The sequence below is a fragment of the Botryllus schlosseri genome, chromosome 2 (genome assembly GCF_051294905.1).
Source record: "Botryllus schlosseri isolate E-star chromosome 2, Bs_hap1, whole genome shotgun sequence".
In the NCBI taxonomy this organism is placed as follows: domain Eukaryota; kingdom Metazoa; phylum Chordata; class Ascidiacea; order Stolidobranchia; family Styelidae; genus Botryllus; species Botryllus schlosseri.
The window spans coordinates 23,069,117-23,088,603 of NC_137237.1; the positions used below are offsets into that span (position 1 = coordinate 23,069,117).

The window sequence follows — 19,487 nt, forward strand, 5'->3', positions numbered from 1 at the left end:
ATATATATATTCTGCACGGAGCAATTGATACTGTTGGGCGCATCACAAATGGGGGTCCAGGAGCGAACCCAGCAAACACAAAATTGCCTAGGGCTATCCAAGCAGTGTCCGAGTGTCCCAGTGTCCGGTTGGACAGACGTGGGTTAATACTTGGCTATCCACGTTCGAAAATGTCCGGTTCGGATATCCTAGGACATACATACAGAAAAACATTTCGGATAGTCCACTAAAAGTCCTAATACAATTTTGAATGGATATCATAATCTGACAGTGTGCGGATATTTCCATGTTGTATCAGCTAAAAAGTCAACCACTCAAGTTCTTGCTGATAAGGGCACATATTTCATCCTTTCTAAATATTTCAAGAGTACAGTTCGAAAGAAAATCGCACATTTTTACACCGATATTCGGGATAGTCCATTGAAATTGCGAATCAGAATTCCAATGGATATCATATTCGGACAGTGTGAGGATAGCTCCATTTTGTTTCAGATATAAAATCAATCTCTCATTAACTCCCGACGCTGATATGCACATATTTCAGTATTTCAAAATATTTCAAGAGAATTTGAAGGAAAATCGTCACTGGACGTGATTCTTCATAGCGACGTCACGTAACCGGATTATGCAAGCTGTCATTGAACGGTCAATATTCACTGTCGAGCCTACATTTCAAGCTTTTAAACTTCGTCATTTTTGTGCTCTTTTAGCTGTCGTGTTACTGTTTGCTCCTGCGGTGAACATTCGCAATTCCGAAAGATGTTACGAACTTATTGCGTGCGTCATGCCGTGAGATGTTTAGCGTTTTTCACTTGAATGCGCTCAATGGGTCGGCAGAAATGGCGACTGCGCAGTGCGCACAGTGAATCTGACTTGATCGCCATATAATTGACAGGATTATATGCTGGTATATTGGATAATTATTGGTATACTGTATTATCGACTTCGATAATGGTACATCCTCTTTCGTACTTTTATTTCGAGAATGTAATAAACTTTACAATTTTCGTACCGCATAATGTTTTACCGATGTTATCCCGCTGAATACCACTCAACGATTGACGAGCTTTCCTCGTGCGTGGCGAGGCGCCATGCGTGAAGTGAATGAGATCATTAGCCTTTTTCATCTATATGTGCAGTGGCGCATTGCGCAGCGAGCCCAGTTCACGTGATTCAAATTTCGTCTGGGAAGTTTGAACTGTGATTCTGTGAAGTGAATCGCTGTCAGTGGCGAGAAGCATTTTCGACATTTGCTGTGTGCCACTTAGCTCGGTGATTACTTAACCATAACCACTGGTTGTAGCAGTGTAGTCAGTCAGTGACACGGTTATAGTCAGAAGTGGCGTATCTGCACAACTAAAATGCGCTTGGTTATTGAATCCCTTTAGTTATTGTGATGACATGTTCGGTAGGCCTATTATTGTTTAGAGTCGATACTGTTGTAGTATAGTACGTCCTTTTATTGTAACCAAACCTGATTTCTTGCTCAACATAAGGTAAGAGTTACTGTTTTGTGATTATGACTGGAAATGGATAGGAAGGTAACATTTGACTGACCACAAGCTATCAGAATTTTTGAATTAGACCCGTAACCCAAATAGAGTGATAGACATCCGTACTCAGTCGTGGTTGCTGGTATTTCAATCATGATATTAATATACTTGGCTTCCGAATTGTATTATTGAAGTACCGATATTCAATTCTACCCAGCCCTATATATATGGTTACTGTATGAGTACTATATTGTAATATACTAACTTGGATAGCTCGGCATTGGATGCGGGGAAATGACGACGGATACGAAGATCTACCAAATATGATTCCGATTCAAGGTCTCATTCGGGTGGTCACAAGAAGATTAAAAGAAAACGAACATGTTCCACTGATACCAGTGACACGGATCATGCTGAAGCTCAGGCGAAACAGTTCGAAAAAAAATCTCGGCATCGTGAAGAAAAGTGAAGGAAGAAATCTGCCAGTAATCTCACGATTTTACTGACAGTGCATCACCAATTCACCAAATGCAGGTTAGAGCTTAATTCCTCCATGTGGTATCAAAACAGCAAAAAATCTGCAGTTATGACTGTTTGATTTGTAAGAAGATTATTCAACTTTTATAGCCTAAAGCTGAGCTGAGTATATAGAGTAGAACTCAGTACTGTATGTAAGTTATGAATTGATTGAAATTTTTTATGCTCATGCAATGATGACTGTAGAAACTTCCAATTTGATAACTACACGATAATGTTAGAGTTGGCGACCAGAACGCACAATTTAATTACACGGGTCTCAATCGAAAGTTACTTTCGCACTGGCTCCAATAAGAAAAATTAAAATCTGGTCCGGGCACTGGAACGCCCTCAAAGGGCCTAAGTCGGTATTGTTTCTATCAATGGTATCGTCGGTAGACAATGACCGTTCAATGTCTCTTACTGATTATGACATCATTGAGCACCTTGGCAAAGTCGCGTGCCGTGTTCCCCGTGATTCTCGGAGTATAGCTCGCCGTATCAATTGCTGTGACGCGAATAAGTCGTAATGTGAATAGTTTGTGTATTTTGCGTCGTCGCGCATTCAAAAATTTGGATAAATACAAATTATAGCACAAAAGCCTACACATATATCGTAGAATTTACTATCAACCCGTATTTCTTGATACGCAACAGGCCGATCTACGAAACAGTTTGTTCCATTCGGCACAGCTGTTCATGAATTTCATTGTAATATAGATTCAGCACGACTACGCCAAGGCGCTCAATGATGTCACAATCAGTTCGAGACATTTGATTTGTCATTGTCTACTGCCGCTACCTTTGTTGGAAGCAATGGCGATTTCGGACTTTGAAGGCAATTTTCGGGGGATTTTAGTGCCCGGACCAGATTTTAATTTACATTTTCTGAATGAGTGCGAAAGTAGCTTTATATTGAGACCTGTTTTATAAAATTTTGCGCTCTGTTCGCCAGCTATAAGATTACCATTATTTGATTGCGTCTAATCAACCCATGCCTGTTATTGTGTGTTTGAGGTGCCACTGACTGTTATTTATCTGTTCAGATACGTTATTGTCTCAGCAAGCAGCCCTTCCTAGAGAGAGTCCTTTAGGTTCATTCTGCTGGGAATTTCCTACTGGAAATGGTGAGTATATAGTATATTTATTTTATTAGCGCGGAGTTTCCCAATAGAGTGGCAACTGATAAAGTTGAGCAGAACTGGGAAGAAAGCTCTGTGTGCACTGAGTTTATGCGAGACATTAAGTATCGTAGGTTGAACTAGTTTGTCGTCTCTATGAATTGTTTACTATAATCTTCCCGTTAAGGTGCTTGTTGCAATATTCCTACGACTGTACCGGAAAAGGACTACGAGATTGCAGTCAGATCTGTGTTGCGCCATGCATCATCCAAAAGCAGAAATCAGCAATACGAGGTACATGCAATATTGATTGTCTAAATATATCGCGCAGAGGGAATAATGGGTATATTGCGTAATCATAGGCGCCGACTTTTATTTCTACATAGGGTGATCAGATGAAACAAGGGAGGGGTTTGAAATTTCTTCAAATTTACCAAGTTAGCATCATTTATTACGGTTAAGTACATGTATCCTCTGATGTTTCAGTATTAGCGCTAAACAATTACGTTCGTTCGCGTCTGTTCGTGGCCAATTGCGCAGATTCAGGTTTTACCTACGTGTCAGTTTTTTTTTCGTTTTCGTGGTCGTTAATTTTAGTGTGAAAAGTAGTTTATTTGCAAAGTATATCACCAATACTTGAACGTGTCTATTAGCTATTCCAATGAAGTCTACTAATTTCCAGCTAATCCGTGTCATATCTTTTACTCGTCAACTGGCGATGTCTTCATCCAAACTCTACCATAGGCCCCTGTAAAGATGGAAATGAGTGGAAAAAAGCATCCCTACATCTTAGGCATTTTTGATCATGTCTGAGTGGAGAAATTTTCCACCGTAAAGACTATTATTTGAAAAATGATGGAAATTTTGAATTGGATGACCTCAGCATCTACTGGTTAAAATGAGTCAAATTTGTTGTGCAAGGTATTTTAGGTAACTTGATTGATTTGCCAGCTAAGCCAATCAAATTTGAAAAAAGTTTATTTTGAGCACCCTTAGTGTCCACTGTTCTATAATGGTCATAAATTGTAATATTCATGATTTGTGCGTTTATGCATAGTATGCTGTACTTTGTCAGTGTTTGAATGTATTTTGCAAGGCTTTCGGAGTTGGTAGCATTTTGAAGGATTGTTTCATGTTCGCTTGTAATGATTTTCTTGCTAATTATTTTAGGACAAGAATGCAGAACAAGTCCACATCCTGTCTCAGCCTTGAGCAGACGATGACGAGAAAGAGGATGCTGTATAAAGTCATTCCCCTCCTACCAACTTTTGACCTCGTTGCAAATTAAACCTGTATGAAGATTGAAGATATTTCCAGCTAGAGAGATTGTTGATTGCAAGTGTGCATTGCTTGCTGTGGAATTTTTTACAAGTTACAGTTGAATTTGCTGATTATTATTTTCATCCGCTCTAGACATGGTATATACGATCAAAAAGGGGTGAAAGTGAGTCATCCTTGCTGCTCAAGTGAAGGTGGATCTGGAATGGTGACTACTTGAGTACTTTCCAAAAGTAGAACGAGTCGCACGCTTGCAGGTTACTGCAGCTGGTAGAGGCCGCTTTCAAAATTGCAGGATGTACCATCGCGAAAAATATATAATGGCACTCCAATTATAGTGCGATTTCTAAATTGCATTCACTATTACTACATTATAGGGGCTATCTAACTGGTTATGTCTTGGAAAGGTAAGTAGGAGTAGTCACAAAAACATGCAGTGAAAGTAGGCAAAACTTGAGCTGAAGTGCCTTGTTTGTTATACTGCATCTTGAACAATGTGTGACAGATCTGCACATAGAGGATGTCGGAACGACCGAATGACCAGAGTAAAACATCCTATTTTTCTTGTATCTCTATTGGTATTACCTCTTCATCTTGAATAGTTGCCATCTTAAATGTTAATGTCAGGTCTTTCCTGTAATGTGCATTATTTTTACTGTTATTGAAGAACTTCAACCTGCCACTTTTTGAATGTTTGTTACCATCCCATTTCTAATGTGTTCTCATATTGTGAATGTAATTTTTCAACTTGATTTGACAGTTATTGCTTTGACTCGATGCTTGACTTCTTTTACTTCACTGCAATTTTAAAAGTATCGCTATGTCTTCTTGCATAATGATTTTCACAACTTGCCTTCCTCTGTATTTCTGATGCATTTGTGAATGTGCAATTGTGCATGTGTAATGCGGTGCGTGTCTTCTAATTGCTTCGCCCGGTAATTGCTTCGCCAGGTAATTGCTTCGACCTATCATAATTTTTCAACACTTGCCCATGTTTCGTATTCTGTAATCCTCTCAGTGTGCATGCTTCTTTACCTTGATTGATTGACAGTTGTTGCTTTGACTCAATGCTGTGCTTCACTTTGCTGCAGTTTTTATTATTGCTTATAATGATTTTCAAAACTTGCCAACCTCTGGTATTTCTGATATAGTTGTGTATGTGTAATGCGGTGGGTCTTGTTTTTATTCTCATTGACGAAATTCAAGGTAATTGCTTCGGACTTTCTTTAATTTTTCAACACTAGCCCATGTGTGGTATTCTTCCCAGTGTACATAGTTCGTAGTCATCTCATTTTTTGCCCCGATTTATCGACTGCTTGTGATATTTTCAAGTCCACCTGCTGCTTTATGGTATCTCTCTAACTTGAGTGAGTGATTGATTTTGACGTGATTTAAAGCAGTTGTTAATTTTACTTGTTGCTGCTATTTATTGCTGACAATTTGATAATATAAGCTTTTGCCTGGAAATCAATCTTGTGTAAGTATATTTCTGCGTTGCCTGACCTGTGGTATAAGGGAATATGGAGTTTCAGGAGCTAGCTATAGCTAGGTAGTGTTCAGAGGGTTGATCAGTGGATAGTCTCTGGATATCAGTCTCAACCAGACTGTGACCCTACAGTGGCCAGGAAATGACTTGATGGGATGATGAATGGACGAGAACTGGATAACACCAAGATTCGACATTCTCGGTGCGACCGGATGACACTAGGATGAATCTGGGCCAAATGACAAGTTATCCGACGGATATCCGCTTGCCGTAATGTGTTTGCTGGGAAGCCTCATAAGTTAGTTTGACGATGATAGGGCCCTTTTACCAATATTTGGGATTGGTGGCATACTACTGATACTGTAATGGTATAATACCATATAACTAACTATACGGACTACACTAGCGTCGAATCTGACATCTTGTTGTTTACGAAGGCGATGACACCGCTTATGACATTATGAACGACTTCGAATTCGTCAGCATTTCTGATAGATTCGATATATACAAGGTATCATGATAGCCAGGTTTTCATCCATCACTTCACGTTAATCTCAATACTGCACTGTAAAAAATAAAGGTGGATTTTAGGGTGGAATCGGGGCGGAAATATTGTTTCCTCCTATGGTTGGAGGAGGGAGAATATAATACACCTTCAGAAAGGTGATATTCTTCTTTCCTCCCCTATTTGAGCGTGAATGATGACTTCGCCTATATACGCGTGAGGCAGTGTTGGGACGACTCGAGTCAGACTCGAGCCACCTTTTACGAATGACTTAACTTGACTCGAGTCACTTTGCTAAAATGACTTGACTTGACTCGGCGTATAGAAGAAATGTGGATTGACTCGTGACTCGGAGCAAAATTCACGAGTCAATTTCGAGTCATCAAGTATGGTCGGCGTCGATAAAAATCACTGTATCTTGCATGTGTTCGAATTGTTCGCGAAACGATGGTTTGAAACGCAGTGAGAGCGACCAATCACTCAATGATCGTGCGTTGCGATGCCGATCAAGATAGCGTAAGCCGATCAAGATAGCGTAATGGTTAAGCGTCCGGCTTCTTGATCGGTAGGTCGTGGGTTCGATTCCCGGCCGGGTCAGACCAAAGACCTGATTAGTAACACTGGTATCCATGGCTTCCCTGCTTGGCGCTCATGCATTACTGGGATAGCGTGGAGGGGTGGTGCATGACTTAGAAAGTCGTAAAGGCTATATCTGCACTTCCTTGTCCAGCGGCATATGACTCGACTGGAATCGAGTCAACTCCAAAAATCGGGTGACTTGACTTGACTCGAGTCACCTTCGAAAATCGATTGACTTGACTCAAGTCAAAATGTGCAATGACTCGAAGATAGTGACTTGACCCCAACACTGGCGTTAGGTGCATATTCGGGGTTGATGTCGCTAAATTGAAAGTATGTGCGCAAGGTGGCTGGTTAAACAAACACATGAAGGCCGAAGAGATAGTAATATGTGATTGTGTGACTGCACACACTGCGATACACAGAGGAAGCGAGATAATATTTATCGGCCAACCATGCAAATTAAGCACATAATCCTTGAATGAAATTTTAATCTCTCTCTCAGTATTAGGGGGAGCAGATATTTGTTCAATTTGAAAGTGTTGGAATCAACAATTACCCAATCGTCCGTTGAGCGGCCATTACCGTTACCGCATATAGTTTGAAGTTTGCTGTTGCCATTGTTACGGTGCGAGTTACATGGTCTGTGATTTTGACTGTTCCGTCATAATAATGCAGACGGTGAAAGATATCGTCAGACCGATACCTGCTTCTGATTCGCTGTTGAATTACTAAAAAGTTCGGGTGGTAAAAAATCGGCGCCGTCAACGCACAGAGAGGAGAATCGAGTTTTTGCGAGTCCGCTGAGTATACGAGAGGGAGATATCAGGTTTATGATTATGGATTGGCTTTGCCCTGTTGAGGGATGCGTTATAAAGGCTTTCTCGTGTCGAACATACTTGCTCAGCCATTTGCGAGGCTATCATCCAACCTGTCAGGTGTTCATCTGTAAAATTGGATCGTGCAATCACACTGCCACCACGTACCACAGCTACAGGATGCATTTAAATTGCCATCACATCACGGTACAGGCAAGCGGATCTGCTGAACTGATGGATGACAATAGTGATCTTGTGGTGAGCGAAAATCCTGGATATATTCAGCAGTCATGTGAAACTACTGCCTTCGCATCAACACCAAGCTCGGTCACTTTCAAGGATGCCTGCCTGAAGTTGAACTTATCCATGTTAGAGAAATTCACGCTTCCCAGGTCTGCTGCCCGACATATTATGCTGGAATTCATTAGGATAATGCAGGATTATAACGACATTTCCCAAGTAGACTTGGGACAAGTAATTGATCAATCACAGAGTGAGTACTTTTTTACGAGGTCATTGCTTCGCATAGGCTTGATCGAGCCAATTGAAAAGTGGCCGTTGCAAAACTATAATTTGAAGTATCATTATATTCCGTTATTGCGTGTTCTTGAGAAATACATCTGTCACAAAGATGTAACAGAGAGCATGGACAGAAGCCTTTCTGAAAGCTATAATGGCTTGCTGAACAATTTCTGTGACGGAACTTTATTCATGGAACATCCTTTTTTCAAATCCGATCGCAACCTGTTGCGTATTCATCTATACGTTGATGATCTCGAATTGTGTAATCCTCTTGGAAGCTCTAGAATAGTCCATAAGTTAACTTGTTTCTATTTTGTTCTGGGCAACGTTGAGACTAAATATCTTTCAAACCTTAGAAATATTCATCCTGTCATCATTGTGAAAAGTTCAATTGTTAAGAAGGTAGGTTACGCAGCTGTACTTGAACCGTTATACCATGATTTGAAAACATTAGAATCCTCTGGTATCACTGTAACACTCTCCAATGGCCAAACTAAACAGTTACGAGGGGGCCTAGCCACTATCGAATTCGTGGATTCTTGTAACGTATTGCTATGATTTTCTCAGCATTTTCATTTGTATTTGTCCTGAATTGATTATTCTTTACGATTAACCTTGCACGTGGTGCACCAGACCTTTATCGGTGATATGCGCCACTTCCCTTTTTACCATCTATAATAATAATAATAATCCAGGTAATTATTGCATTGCCGAGAAGATGAGCGATTCATTAGATATGCTGTCGGGGACCCCCCTCAATTCTACGCCAGGTATCCCTGACAGAACGATATAAAGCATATACCTACGTTACATTCATTTTGATTTCTTAAGATGGGATGGAGCAATCAAATCTTGTTGGCTTCAGCAATGAAACTCCTAGCAGAATGATGGGCACTGATGATGGAAACGATAGATCTGGTCAGTATATTAGTCGCTTTGAACATTAATTATGAGATAACCAAATATAATACTATTTGATCCGTCTCATTTGCTGAGATTGTAGGCTACGCAAAACAAGCTCAGTCCATTGTTGGGAAAAAGTCTCTATTTTTAAGTGATAAGACATCTCGAGTCACTCATGTACTCGATTTTGCCCAGCCCTACTGCTACGGTGTATATCAGAGGTCGCGAACTCAAAACGGGTCGCGAGCCACTTTTCAAAATTTGCCGAGGCCGCGGGCCGCAAGACTTCCATATCGATATAAAACAGGCAACGCTGGTTAACGTTTTCACTACTTCGTTAAGATGGAATGGAGCACACATATGACAGCAATGAAGCTCCCAGCAAGACTCCGCTTATCGAGCCTGAAGATGAGGAGTATGAGCCTGAACTCAATTGGTCAGCTGCAACATATACATTTAATCTACCCAACAACGTGGAACGTCAGTTAGAAGGCTACCAAGGAATGAATGTGACTTCCATTCCTGCAACCCTTAAAAAGGATATTGTGCGTCTGCTATTTTTTGACCTGCGGAAATATGCACGGTAGTATGCAAACAATTTTACGGAGGGGAATAGCCTACTAAGAATATACCATTCCTTTATTCACTACAGTTATCCCACAAAACAACAATACAACACGGTGCTTCAAGCTATGATCAACAAGTACCCTGTCTTGAAGGACAGTATCTTTTTCCCAAATGGATCTGGTTATGTAAGTTGTTACTGTATGCATGGATGAGAATAGTGTGACTTTTGTCTCAATCTGATGCATTTCAGGGATCATGGAAAGAGCCGCTGAGAACAAAATTTAAAGAATGGCGTAGGTCTTCCAAGGCGCAAGAAGTGCTCCAAAAGAAAAAGAAATTTGGAAACAAAAAGAAACACGTCAGTGCTGACAACGAGACAACTACCACCAGGTGTAAAGTTCCCCGCATTCAATCCCCCATTCCCCCACCAAGTACCGCTGAAGACGACATAAGTGTGCTAGCTCATCAACGTGCCTTGAGAGAAGAATTTCGTAAAAAGTATCCTGATCCTGTTACCATGGTGTACAGGATGAACCGGACATTGAAAGACCGAAGAGACAAAATTATGGATGGTATGTCGACTCGAAACGTGATGGAAGTATATCCTCATTTTCAGAGTGCCCGCTGGGTAGGTAACGTCATCATATTCGCAATATTTTTTTTTTATTATCTCAACAACTGAAATTTTTCAGGTCCTTGAAGAAATGAAACTAATTTGTCACACCTCTGGGTGCATTGATGACCTTTGTAAAGTTGACCTAACCAAAAGAATATTAGAAAACAAGTGCAGCTCCGCTCAGTTGTTGACAAATGCAAAGCAAGTTCCAGTAGCCATTCAAAAGCTGATGAGTACGTTGTTCACTTTCTGCATTCCTATACTTACATCGTTGCAATTAGGCTGTTGGTTTTAACAAAACTAACGATCTCGTCAATTATGCAACCAAGTAATTAATTGTCATGCATGATTTGGTATAACTTAATTAGTCATGATCAATTGTACAGCAATCAACATCAGGACTTGGCATCAGTTTTTGTGGCATTTTTGATCTATGTCAGGGGCAGCTAGCCTGTAGCCTTGGAAGCCAATATGAATAAATGGACATAATAGACAATTTAATGCGGATATTTGACTTCAAGTTAGTGCATGCCGACTGTGCGGTGGAGTGCGGCTGTAAGCTGTTTTCATATCAGAAATTGGGCCTAAATAGAAAAAAAGTTGGTCAAGCCTGATCTATACGAATACCTCCTTAGCAAACAACAAACTTATGCTCTGTAAATTAGTTGTATTTTGTGTTACAGAATCTGAAGATCTAGACTGGATGGTGGGTCTACCTACCATTTTTGGCGAAAAATATTCAAACTTCTTCCTGGTTGATCAGGTACGAACATTCATCGATATTATCAAGTAGTTGTTTTATTTCAATTATACATAATTCATGATTGTCAGAACCATTCGACAGTCCTAGTCGCAACGTTTTTCCCCACTGTGAAAATCACCCAACTAGCATTTTAGAGCAACTATGTAATTATGGTTTAGACCAGGGGCGGACAACTTCTCCAGTCGGCGGGCCGGATACCCCAATTTTATCCAGATATCAATTCATTAGGGTTTAGTAAGTGACGAGATAGCATGGTAGTTAAACTATGTGACCTATTATCTCGATATTGAATTCATGCTGCCCGCGGCTTCTACGAAATTTGAAAGTGACCCCCCGCCCGTTTTGAGTTGGCGACCCCTGGCATAAGCGGTGTCTTACAGAAGCCTAGAAGTATGTCTTGCTACAAGTCGACGGTTACGGAATCAAAAATAAGAATTATTGGCCTAGTGTAAATGACCGTTGTAGTCGACAAAGACCATGATTACCACAACTGACATTAGGTTTGAGTACATCGTAAATTACGTTAATGTAATAACTCTTCTCGCTTCGACGAACTTACGCGTAAGCTCCACCCTCGCTCGCTGTGCATTAGGGCTGTTCAAAAATAACTTTTTTTCCCCGATTCAAGCCGGTCACCTCTTAAATCGTCAGGTTGCAGTAGAAAACCTTGCTCACCAAATTTCACTCGATTCCAACCAGTAATGGCCTCCGCAGATCCAATTAAAATTTTTAATTTATTATGGAAAATTAAAAAAAAAAATTTCCAAATTTTTCTGCCAACCCCATGAAATTGTTGAGCTGTCTTCAAAGACGTTGCAAAACAAATTTGAGTCAATTCCGACCAGTAGAAGCGGAGTTATGTGATTTTTTCGTTGACAAATCGCGGATTATCCACCGATCAAGGATAATCCGGGGAATATCATCGAAAAACTCACATAACTCCGCTTCTACTGGTCGGAATTGACTCAAATTTGTTTAGCAACGTCTTTGAAGACAGCTCAACAATTTCATGGGGTTGGCAGAAAAATTTGGAAATTTTTTTTTTTAATTTTCCATAATAAATTAAAAATTGTAATTGGATCTGCGGAGGCCATTACTGGTTGGAATCGAGTGAAATTTGGTGAGCAAGGTTTTCTACTGCAACCTGACGATTTAAGAGGTGACCGGCTTGAATCGGGGAAAAAAAGTTATTTTTGAACAGCCCTACTGTGCATACATGTTTATAATGACAAACAGTCACTAAAATTTGACCTATGTCAGCAAGTAGCGGGGAATCTTGGACGACTGGGGACTCGGGCCACACTATCATGTAAGACAGGGGCGGGCAACTTCTCCAGTCAGCGGGCCGGATATAGGAAAATTAAGTACTTGGCGGGCCGGAATGCTGAATTGATACATTATTCGCCCATTTATCCACATACCCAAGGAATAAATCGTATTTAATGAATGTATTTCAACGACAGCAATGTAACTTCAAAGCTATAGGAATAACATACAGTCACTAAAATTTGATGTATGTAATCAAGAACTGGGGTATCTCGGAAGACTGGCGCCGCGGGCCACATTATCATGTAAGACGGAAAACTGTCCGCGGGCCGGATCCGTATCCGCGGGCCGTATGTTGCCCGCCCCTGAAGTAGACAGTTACGGAATCGAAATATGAAATATCGGCGCAGTGTGAATGGCCATTGTAGTTGAGTACATGGTAAATGCCGATAATGGAAGTCTTCTCGCTTCGACGAACTCGCTCGCTGCGCATATACATTAGGGCTGTTCAAAAATAACTTTTTGCTTTGGATTCCAGCCATTCACTGATTAAATTGTCAGGTTACCCTATGAAACGCTGCACACCAAATTTGGTTCGATTCTATCAAGTATAGGACTCCGCAGATCCAATTAAAATTTTTAATTTATTATGGAAAATTTAAAAAAAAAATTCTCAATTTTCCTGCCAATCCCGTGAAATTGTTGAGCTGTCTTCAAAGACGTTGCAAAACAAATTTGAGTCAATTCCGACCAGTAGAAGCGGAGGTATGTAAGTTTTTCGTTGATAAATCGCGGATTATCCACCAATCAAGGATAATCCGAGAAATTTCAACGAAAAACTCCAATAACTCCGCTTCTACTGGTCGGAATTGACTCAAATTTGTTTTGCAACTTCTTTGAAGACAGCTCAACAATTTCATGGGGTTGGCAGGAAAATTTGGAAATTTTCTTTTTTGAATTTCCCATAATAAATTAAAAATTTTAATTGGATCTGCGGAGGCCTTTACTGGTTGGAATCGAGTGAAATTTGGTGAGCAAGGTTTTCTACTGCAACCTGACGATTTAAGAGGTGACCGGCTTGAATCGGGAAAAAAAAGTTATTTTTGAACAGCCCTAATATACATGTATATAATAACATACAGTCACTAAAATTTGATGTATGTAATCAAGAACTGGGGTATCTCGGAAGACTGGGGCCGCGGGCCACATTATCATGTAAGACCGTAAATTGTCCGCGGGCCTGACAAAATCCCTTCGCGGGCCGTATGTTGCCCGCCCCTGATGTAAGACGTAAAACTGTCCGCGGGCCGAACAAAATCCCTTTACGGGCCAGATTCGGCCCGCGGGAAGTATGTTGCCCGGCCTTTGTTTAGACACATTATATTCCATAAGGTATATAGCCCATTGCTAATAAATTGTTTTTAGTCTAGCAACCATTCATAACTAATGACGTTGCTGGGAATTCAGCAGCAGAGCAGTCATATTTTCTATCGCTGCAACTGATGAAATTAGATGAGAGCAATTGATCATTTACTCCTACTCAAACGACCTGCTGTTGACGATCCCATTCAACCTTTTCATTGCGGTCGCATTGAAGCAGTGGCATACATATTATGGCGTTCCGCAAAGCAATTTCAGGATGTCCGCACACTCGATTGACACCTGCCTGTCAAGTCCATATAATGTTCATATGCCCGAGCCAAAGATGGTGAAAGTAGTTAACAAGGCTATACTGAAGTAGAAGTAGAAAGACAGAATTTTGCTCAAGTGCAAATATTGTTTTAAAGCAGCTACAAGTAGAAGTAGTTTGACTGTATTTTGATACTACTCAAGTGAGTAAGTATTTTTAGTAGTTATAATACGCTGCCAATATGTATGTTTGACCTGTTTCACAATACGAAACCTTTCTTTAGATGCCCAAATCAGCTTACCCTACTATTTGCTTTACTGTGGAAAAGAAGGAGTGGGCGATCTGTTTTGATGGTGAAAAAGTGGGGAGTATCAACAACTTCCATGAAGCATTTGCAGTGATGCTATCGGTCCACTGGATATTTGACATTCAGTTTTCGAAAAACATCAAAAATTCTCTGACTTTCATGTCAGTTCTGGCTCATTTGCCCGTGAAAGAGATCAGTTATTCTGTTCGAACCAAACTCGGAAAAATCCGTGATTAATTGGAAAATTGAAAAAGTTTGGAATAAAAGTGATGTTGTGATCTATGTCCACGTGAATTATGAAGATTTATTGTGGATATATGTTGTGCGCATCGAAGTCGTTTGACGAAGATATCCGGATAGGATGAGGTGATGTCTATATAGGATGAAGTGGTGGTTTACGGATAGGATAGGGGAGGAAAATATTCCACCTAAAATAGGTGTGGGAAGCCCACCACCCTCTTAGGGTGGGAACAAATACCTCCTCCTATGGGTGATTTTTGAAACACCTCTGTAAGGTGGCCACAGTTTTTACAGTGTGCCCTGAATAACTGAGCGCCCCCCACCCCCCTCCCACATACACACACACACGCACATCTAATGATAAAGCGAAAGTTGTTCTGCATATATTACAATTACCAATAATACATATGAAGCTGTTGCATATGTCATCATACTTATCATTATATTGGGTTTGATATTTTATGAGAACAATTTAAAATCTCCACGTCCGGCTATGTGAAGTAGGTTTCTGGGTTTCTGCTGTGAGTCTGAAGATTTGTCATGGCATTGAAAGCACGTTCTAAAGCCGGGAGGGGCAATGAGGAAAAATTTAACTCGATTCCAGGGAAAGTATTTCTACATGATTCAATTGTGTATCCAGAACGATTGATACTAAAAAATGTTGAACTTTAGTGTGAGCGCTAAATTGTTCTGCAATGTAGACGGCTCTTTAAATCATTTCCTGTTCGGCAATTTCACGGAATGTACTGATTATCCAGTAACGAACTTCTGATTGGGATATATCCCGAAATAAAATTACCAAAAATAGTTGTGCAGTTTTTCGAGATGATTGCTGTATGCTACTACGTCAAAATTATATAGGCCTATGCGAGCAGGACAGTTATCAAGTCCAGACAAGCTTGAGAATTGGAAAAGTTCACGTCTTAGTAAATCTCTCTGATATATCACGGGCTTAATACTGAATACAGACAGCGCCATTTTCACCTTTCATCATCACCAAAAAAGTATAAATTCGACTCATAAAACTTGATGAATAGCCTATGTCCGTCAATTATGAGCGATATCTTTTCTTGCAACTAGAACTATTGTGGGACAGGGTCGCGTCAGTGTAAAGATTTCACGACCGTTTGAAACAAAGAGGAAAATCGAGTAAGGTGGTTTTGCTTTAAGCTATCGCACCTAACTGTGCATCAATATAAGTGTTCAAATACATCGTAATTCTCGCAGTGTTGGGATCAAGTCACTACCTTCGAGTCACGAGTCATTTCGAGTCGTTGCAGATTTAGACTCGAGTCAAGTCAAGTGAATCGATTTTTGAAGGTGACTCGAGTCAAGTCAAGTCACTCGATTTTCGGAGGTGACTCGAGTCAAGTCGAGTCAAGTCAAGTCAAGTCACGTGTCAAGTCACAATTCAAGTCAAGTTGCCTTTTCGAAGTATGAGGCATGATTACGTCATTGTACTTTGCTAGCTGTCTGAAATACAGATTGAGTGGTCATTGATTTTGAGCCGATGAAGCAATGTAGAGTTGAATATACAGTATACACGCAAGACTAAGGCGCTGTATCGCTCACATATACGTAGAACTGTTAAACTACGTAAGTAATTGCATATCTCCAGTTTATAGTTCACTGCCAAAATAGAGAATAGAGATTAGAAACAAATTGATAGGATGCAATACCTTACCAGTGTTGGGATTAAGTCACTATACCTTCGAGTCACGAGTCATATCGAGTCATTGCAGGTTTTGACTCGAGTCAAGTCAAGTCAATCGATTTTCAGAGGTGACTCGAGTCAAGTCAAGTCATTCGTTTTTTGGTGGTGACTCGAGTCAAGTCGAGTCAAGTCAAGTCAAGTCACGAGTCAAGTCACAATTCAAGTCAAATTGAATTTTCGCAGTATGAGTGATGATTCAAAGTCATTACATTTTACTAGCTGTGTGAAAGACAGATTAATTGATCATTAATCTTGAATCAAATAACGAATATGTAGTTAAATATACATACAAAAAGACGTATCCCCCACGCATTCGTAGAACTGCTAATAAAATACGTGCGTAACTGTATAGCTACATGATACATTCAGTTCTTATCAGACCAAATATATAACCTAATAGTTGAAAGAAATTTATATGGCAAAAAAAAGCCTACACTACCCATCTACACATCAGTGAGAATATAAACGCACAGGCACAAACTATATTTGTTCGATTCAAATCATACAAGAGAGTTGGTAATTGTGAGCACTGCGCAACGTAAGCATTGAGCCGTCTAAGAAACAGAAACACATTGTTATTTAGACCAGTGGTTCTTAACCGCCGGTCCGCGGACCGGTGCCGGTCCGCGACGTCATTCCTGCCGGTCCGCCGAGTATATTACAATTTTGCATCTTAAATTCAAGATGCAATGTAAAAGGCCTGTCCATTGATAAAATAAATAAAACATCAAATTTTTAACTGATTCAGAACTTCGTGAGGTAACATTAGGGCTGGAAACATGTTCGATTTGACTTTAAGTTCAAGACGTGTCATTTGACGACATGCGAGCGACATAAGTACAGAAAAGGTAAGAGCTGACTCATCGCTAAACAGCGCAGTTTGCGCGAGCATTCGTCTTCGATTCATTTATTTTGTGCTGGACTGTAGCCATGGCACCCAAAACCGCCCAATTGGATAGGGGCTGAGCTTGAAAAGAGCCCGTAATTATTTTGCAAATGAACATCAGGGTTGTAACCAAGTCATAAAGTTCCAAGTCGCAAGTCAATCTCACTTTTATAGTTTTGACTCGAGTCAAGTCGAGTCATTTTCAATTCACCGCCGAGTCAAGTCCGAGTCCAAGTTACTGAGTAGACTGTCGAGTCCGAGTCATAGTGTTCTGACTCGAGTCGGAGTCCAAGTCATTGTGTGGACTGTTCAGTTTCGAGTCAATGTCATGTGAAACTCGGTGATATTGAATGCTTCTCATTCAAAATATCATCATTTTCCTCATTTTCAACAGTTTTTGGTAGCATTTTCAAGTACCAGTACTGATAGACGAAATAATATCAGTGTAATAACTTTACTATTCTTCGAAATTACAATGAAATGCCTGTCTTGGTAGACCCAGTCTCGAGTCATATTACTTGGTCCGAGTCATGCGCAATGACTCGAGTACAAGTCGAGTCAATGCACAAATTGACTCGAGTCGAGTCGAGTAATTTTTCATTTTAAAAAAAAGGACTCAAGTCATTCCAACCCAGATGAACATAAATCATAGCGTATTTTTTTGAAACTTTTTCCAACATTTTTCAATTTCTTTTAGCGCTTTTCACGATTTAGTGTCACTAAATGTCTTGGTTATTAGGTTCCCTTCTCCGAGAAATACGCATGATTTATAGAAATAGGCATTTGGGCGTCAGCCATTACCGCGCCATGACGTACCAACACATAATAAACAAATTTGAAACGTCTGTCTTCAGGAAACCAACATTCACAGGCCAATAACTTCGCTGGAATTCATTTAGTCCACGACGCAGAAAAATTAACCTCATAGGCACTCTTGTGCATAGAGCGTTGATGATATGTTCGGGTAACAAACTGAGTTTAGAACTTGACAACATCCGAAAAATCTTATTTGACAACGGTTACCCTGAACACGTCATCAGCCGTGGCATAGAGAGGAAATTAACGCAATTCAACGCAGAAAAACAAACAGAGCCCACCGAACGAACAATAAAAGATGTTTACATCCATCTACCTTGGATTGGCCCCATTTCACCCCGCTTTGAAAAACAATTGATTTCTGCGGTCAGTAAGTGTTACGACACAGTCAAAACCAATGTTTTTTTTACGACTACACAACTGCTCCCTTCAACACGCAAAGACGTGCTCCCTGCACTTCAACAAAGTAATGTAGTGTACGAATATAAGTGCCACTGTGATTGTGGCTATGTGGGAAGAACGTCAAAACGTCTGCAGGAACGCATAAACCAACATGTCCCCAGATTTATCAGAACACGTACATCACGCTCAGTGAAAAGCTCACCCTTAACTCATCCGCTTAAGATTGATGCTGATCGATCAAAGGCCATTAATTCTGTCATCGGCAAACATCTGTTAGATAATCCGATTTGTGCGAATAATCATCGAGACGACCGATTTCGAATCGTTGGGCGGGGCCGTTCACAATTCCATTTGTGTGCCTTGGAGTCGACTTTTATCAAAATACACCAACCAAAAAAACTCTGTCAACAAAAGTAGTTCGTGTACCACCTGAAAATAGTACATTGAACGCTCTCTCTTTCATGCTGGTGACGTCATATTTTGTGGTACGATTGTTGATGTACAATGTTCTTTCCAATTCTCTACTAGTTGCTGACGATTACCCCTGACGAGTGTCAGCCGAAAATATTCGGGTTCATATCAATATGAATATACTATTCAATTGTATGTTGAAGTTCTGTACCTCCAAGAAGCTCTTCAACACATAATAATGAAGATTAGGCTAACACGAAAGGCGTGCCAAAAATTCTGCAGCGAGAAAACCGATTGAGTCATGAATGATGGAAAATTTTCGCTATTGGCGCGATTAAGCTACTCAAACTCTTTGCATACACATGAGTACAATGAATGTGCTCACAAGTAAAGGTGAAAACATAAGCCCAACTGTAGGGTCTGGAGGCGAAGCCCCCAGAAGTTTGGCTTATCGCCATATGGAGCCCAAGACCAACGCTTTTGGGGCTGGGCTGACGAAGTGCTTTTTCGGCAGGTATGGCCGTTATAGTTGCTGTAAGGTGTTTTCTTGCGTCACGCATTGTATTCGTATTTGCCAGAGTAGCCTATGCGTCCGGTGGCAGTGGGCAGGGAGCAAGGCAGCACAACAAGGTGCTTGGTTCGACTCCA

At 40.5% G+C, this 19,487-nt stretch overlaps 2 protein-coding genes across 4 annotated transcripts in view; one reads left to right on the forward strand and one right to left on the reverse strand.

Moving 5' to 3' along the window:
* LOC145434224 (uncharacterized) overlaps positions 1 to 19,487 on the reverse strand; it is a 239,063-nt gene that overhangs the window by 25,493 nt on the left and 194,083 nt on the right. The window lies entirely within an intron of this gene.
* On the forward strand, positions 6,477 to 14,652 carry LOC145434196 (sterile alpha motif domain-containing protein 3-like). Of its 3 annotated transcripts, none has more exons than XM_080311523.1 (8): positions 6,477 to 8,289; positions 9,150 to 9,236; positions 9,564 to 9,804; positions 9,874 to 9,973; positions 10,039 to 10,416; positions 10,481 to 10,637; positions 11,088 to 11,167; positions 14,347 to 14,652. In XM_080311523.1, exons 1-8 carry the CDS (start codon positions 7,812 to 7,814, stop codon positions 14,605 to 14,607), a joined length of 1,782 nt encoding a protein of 593 aa, XP_080167649.1. In that variant the 5' UTR covers positions 6,477 to 7,811; the 3' UTR covers positions 14,608 to 14,652. The 3 variants fall into 3 exon arrangements, with proteins under 3 accessions (XP_080167649.1, XP_080167652.1, XP_080167651.1); XM_080311526.1 differs by having other exon boundaries at positions 6,481 to 8,054; XM_080311525.1 differs by having other exon boundaries at positions 8,148 to 9,088.

What these genes read in the sequence shown, in the direction of transcription:
- LOC145434196 (XM_080311523.1), top strand. Translation starts at nt 7,812, where the DNA reads ATGATTATGGATTGGCTTTGCCCTGTTGAGGGATGCGTTATAAAGGCT. An exon ending in AGTAATTGATCAATCACAGA is followed by an intron (nt 8,290 to 9,149) that starts GTGAGTACTTTT and finishes TGATTTCTTAAG; the next exon opens with ATGGGATGGAGCAATCAAAT. An exon ending in GACCTGCGGAAATATGCACG is followed by an intron (nt 9,805 to 9,873) that starts GTAGTATGCAAA and finishes TATTCACTACAG; the next exon opens with TTATCCCACAAAACAACAAT.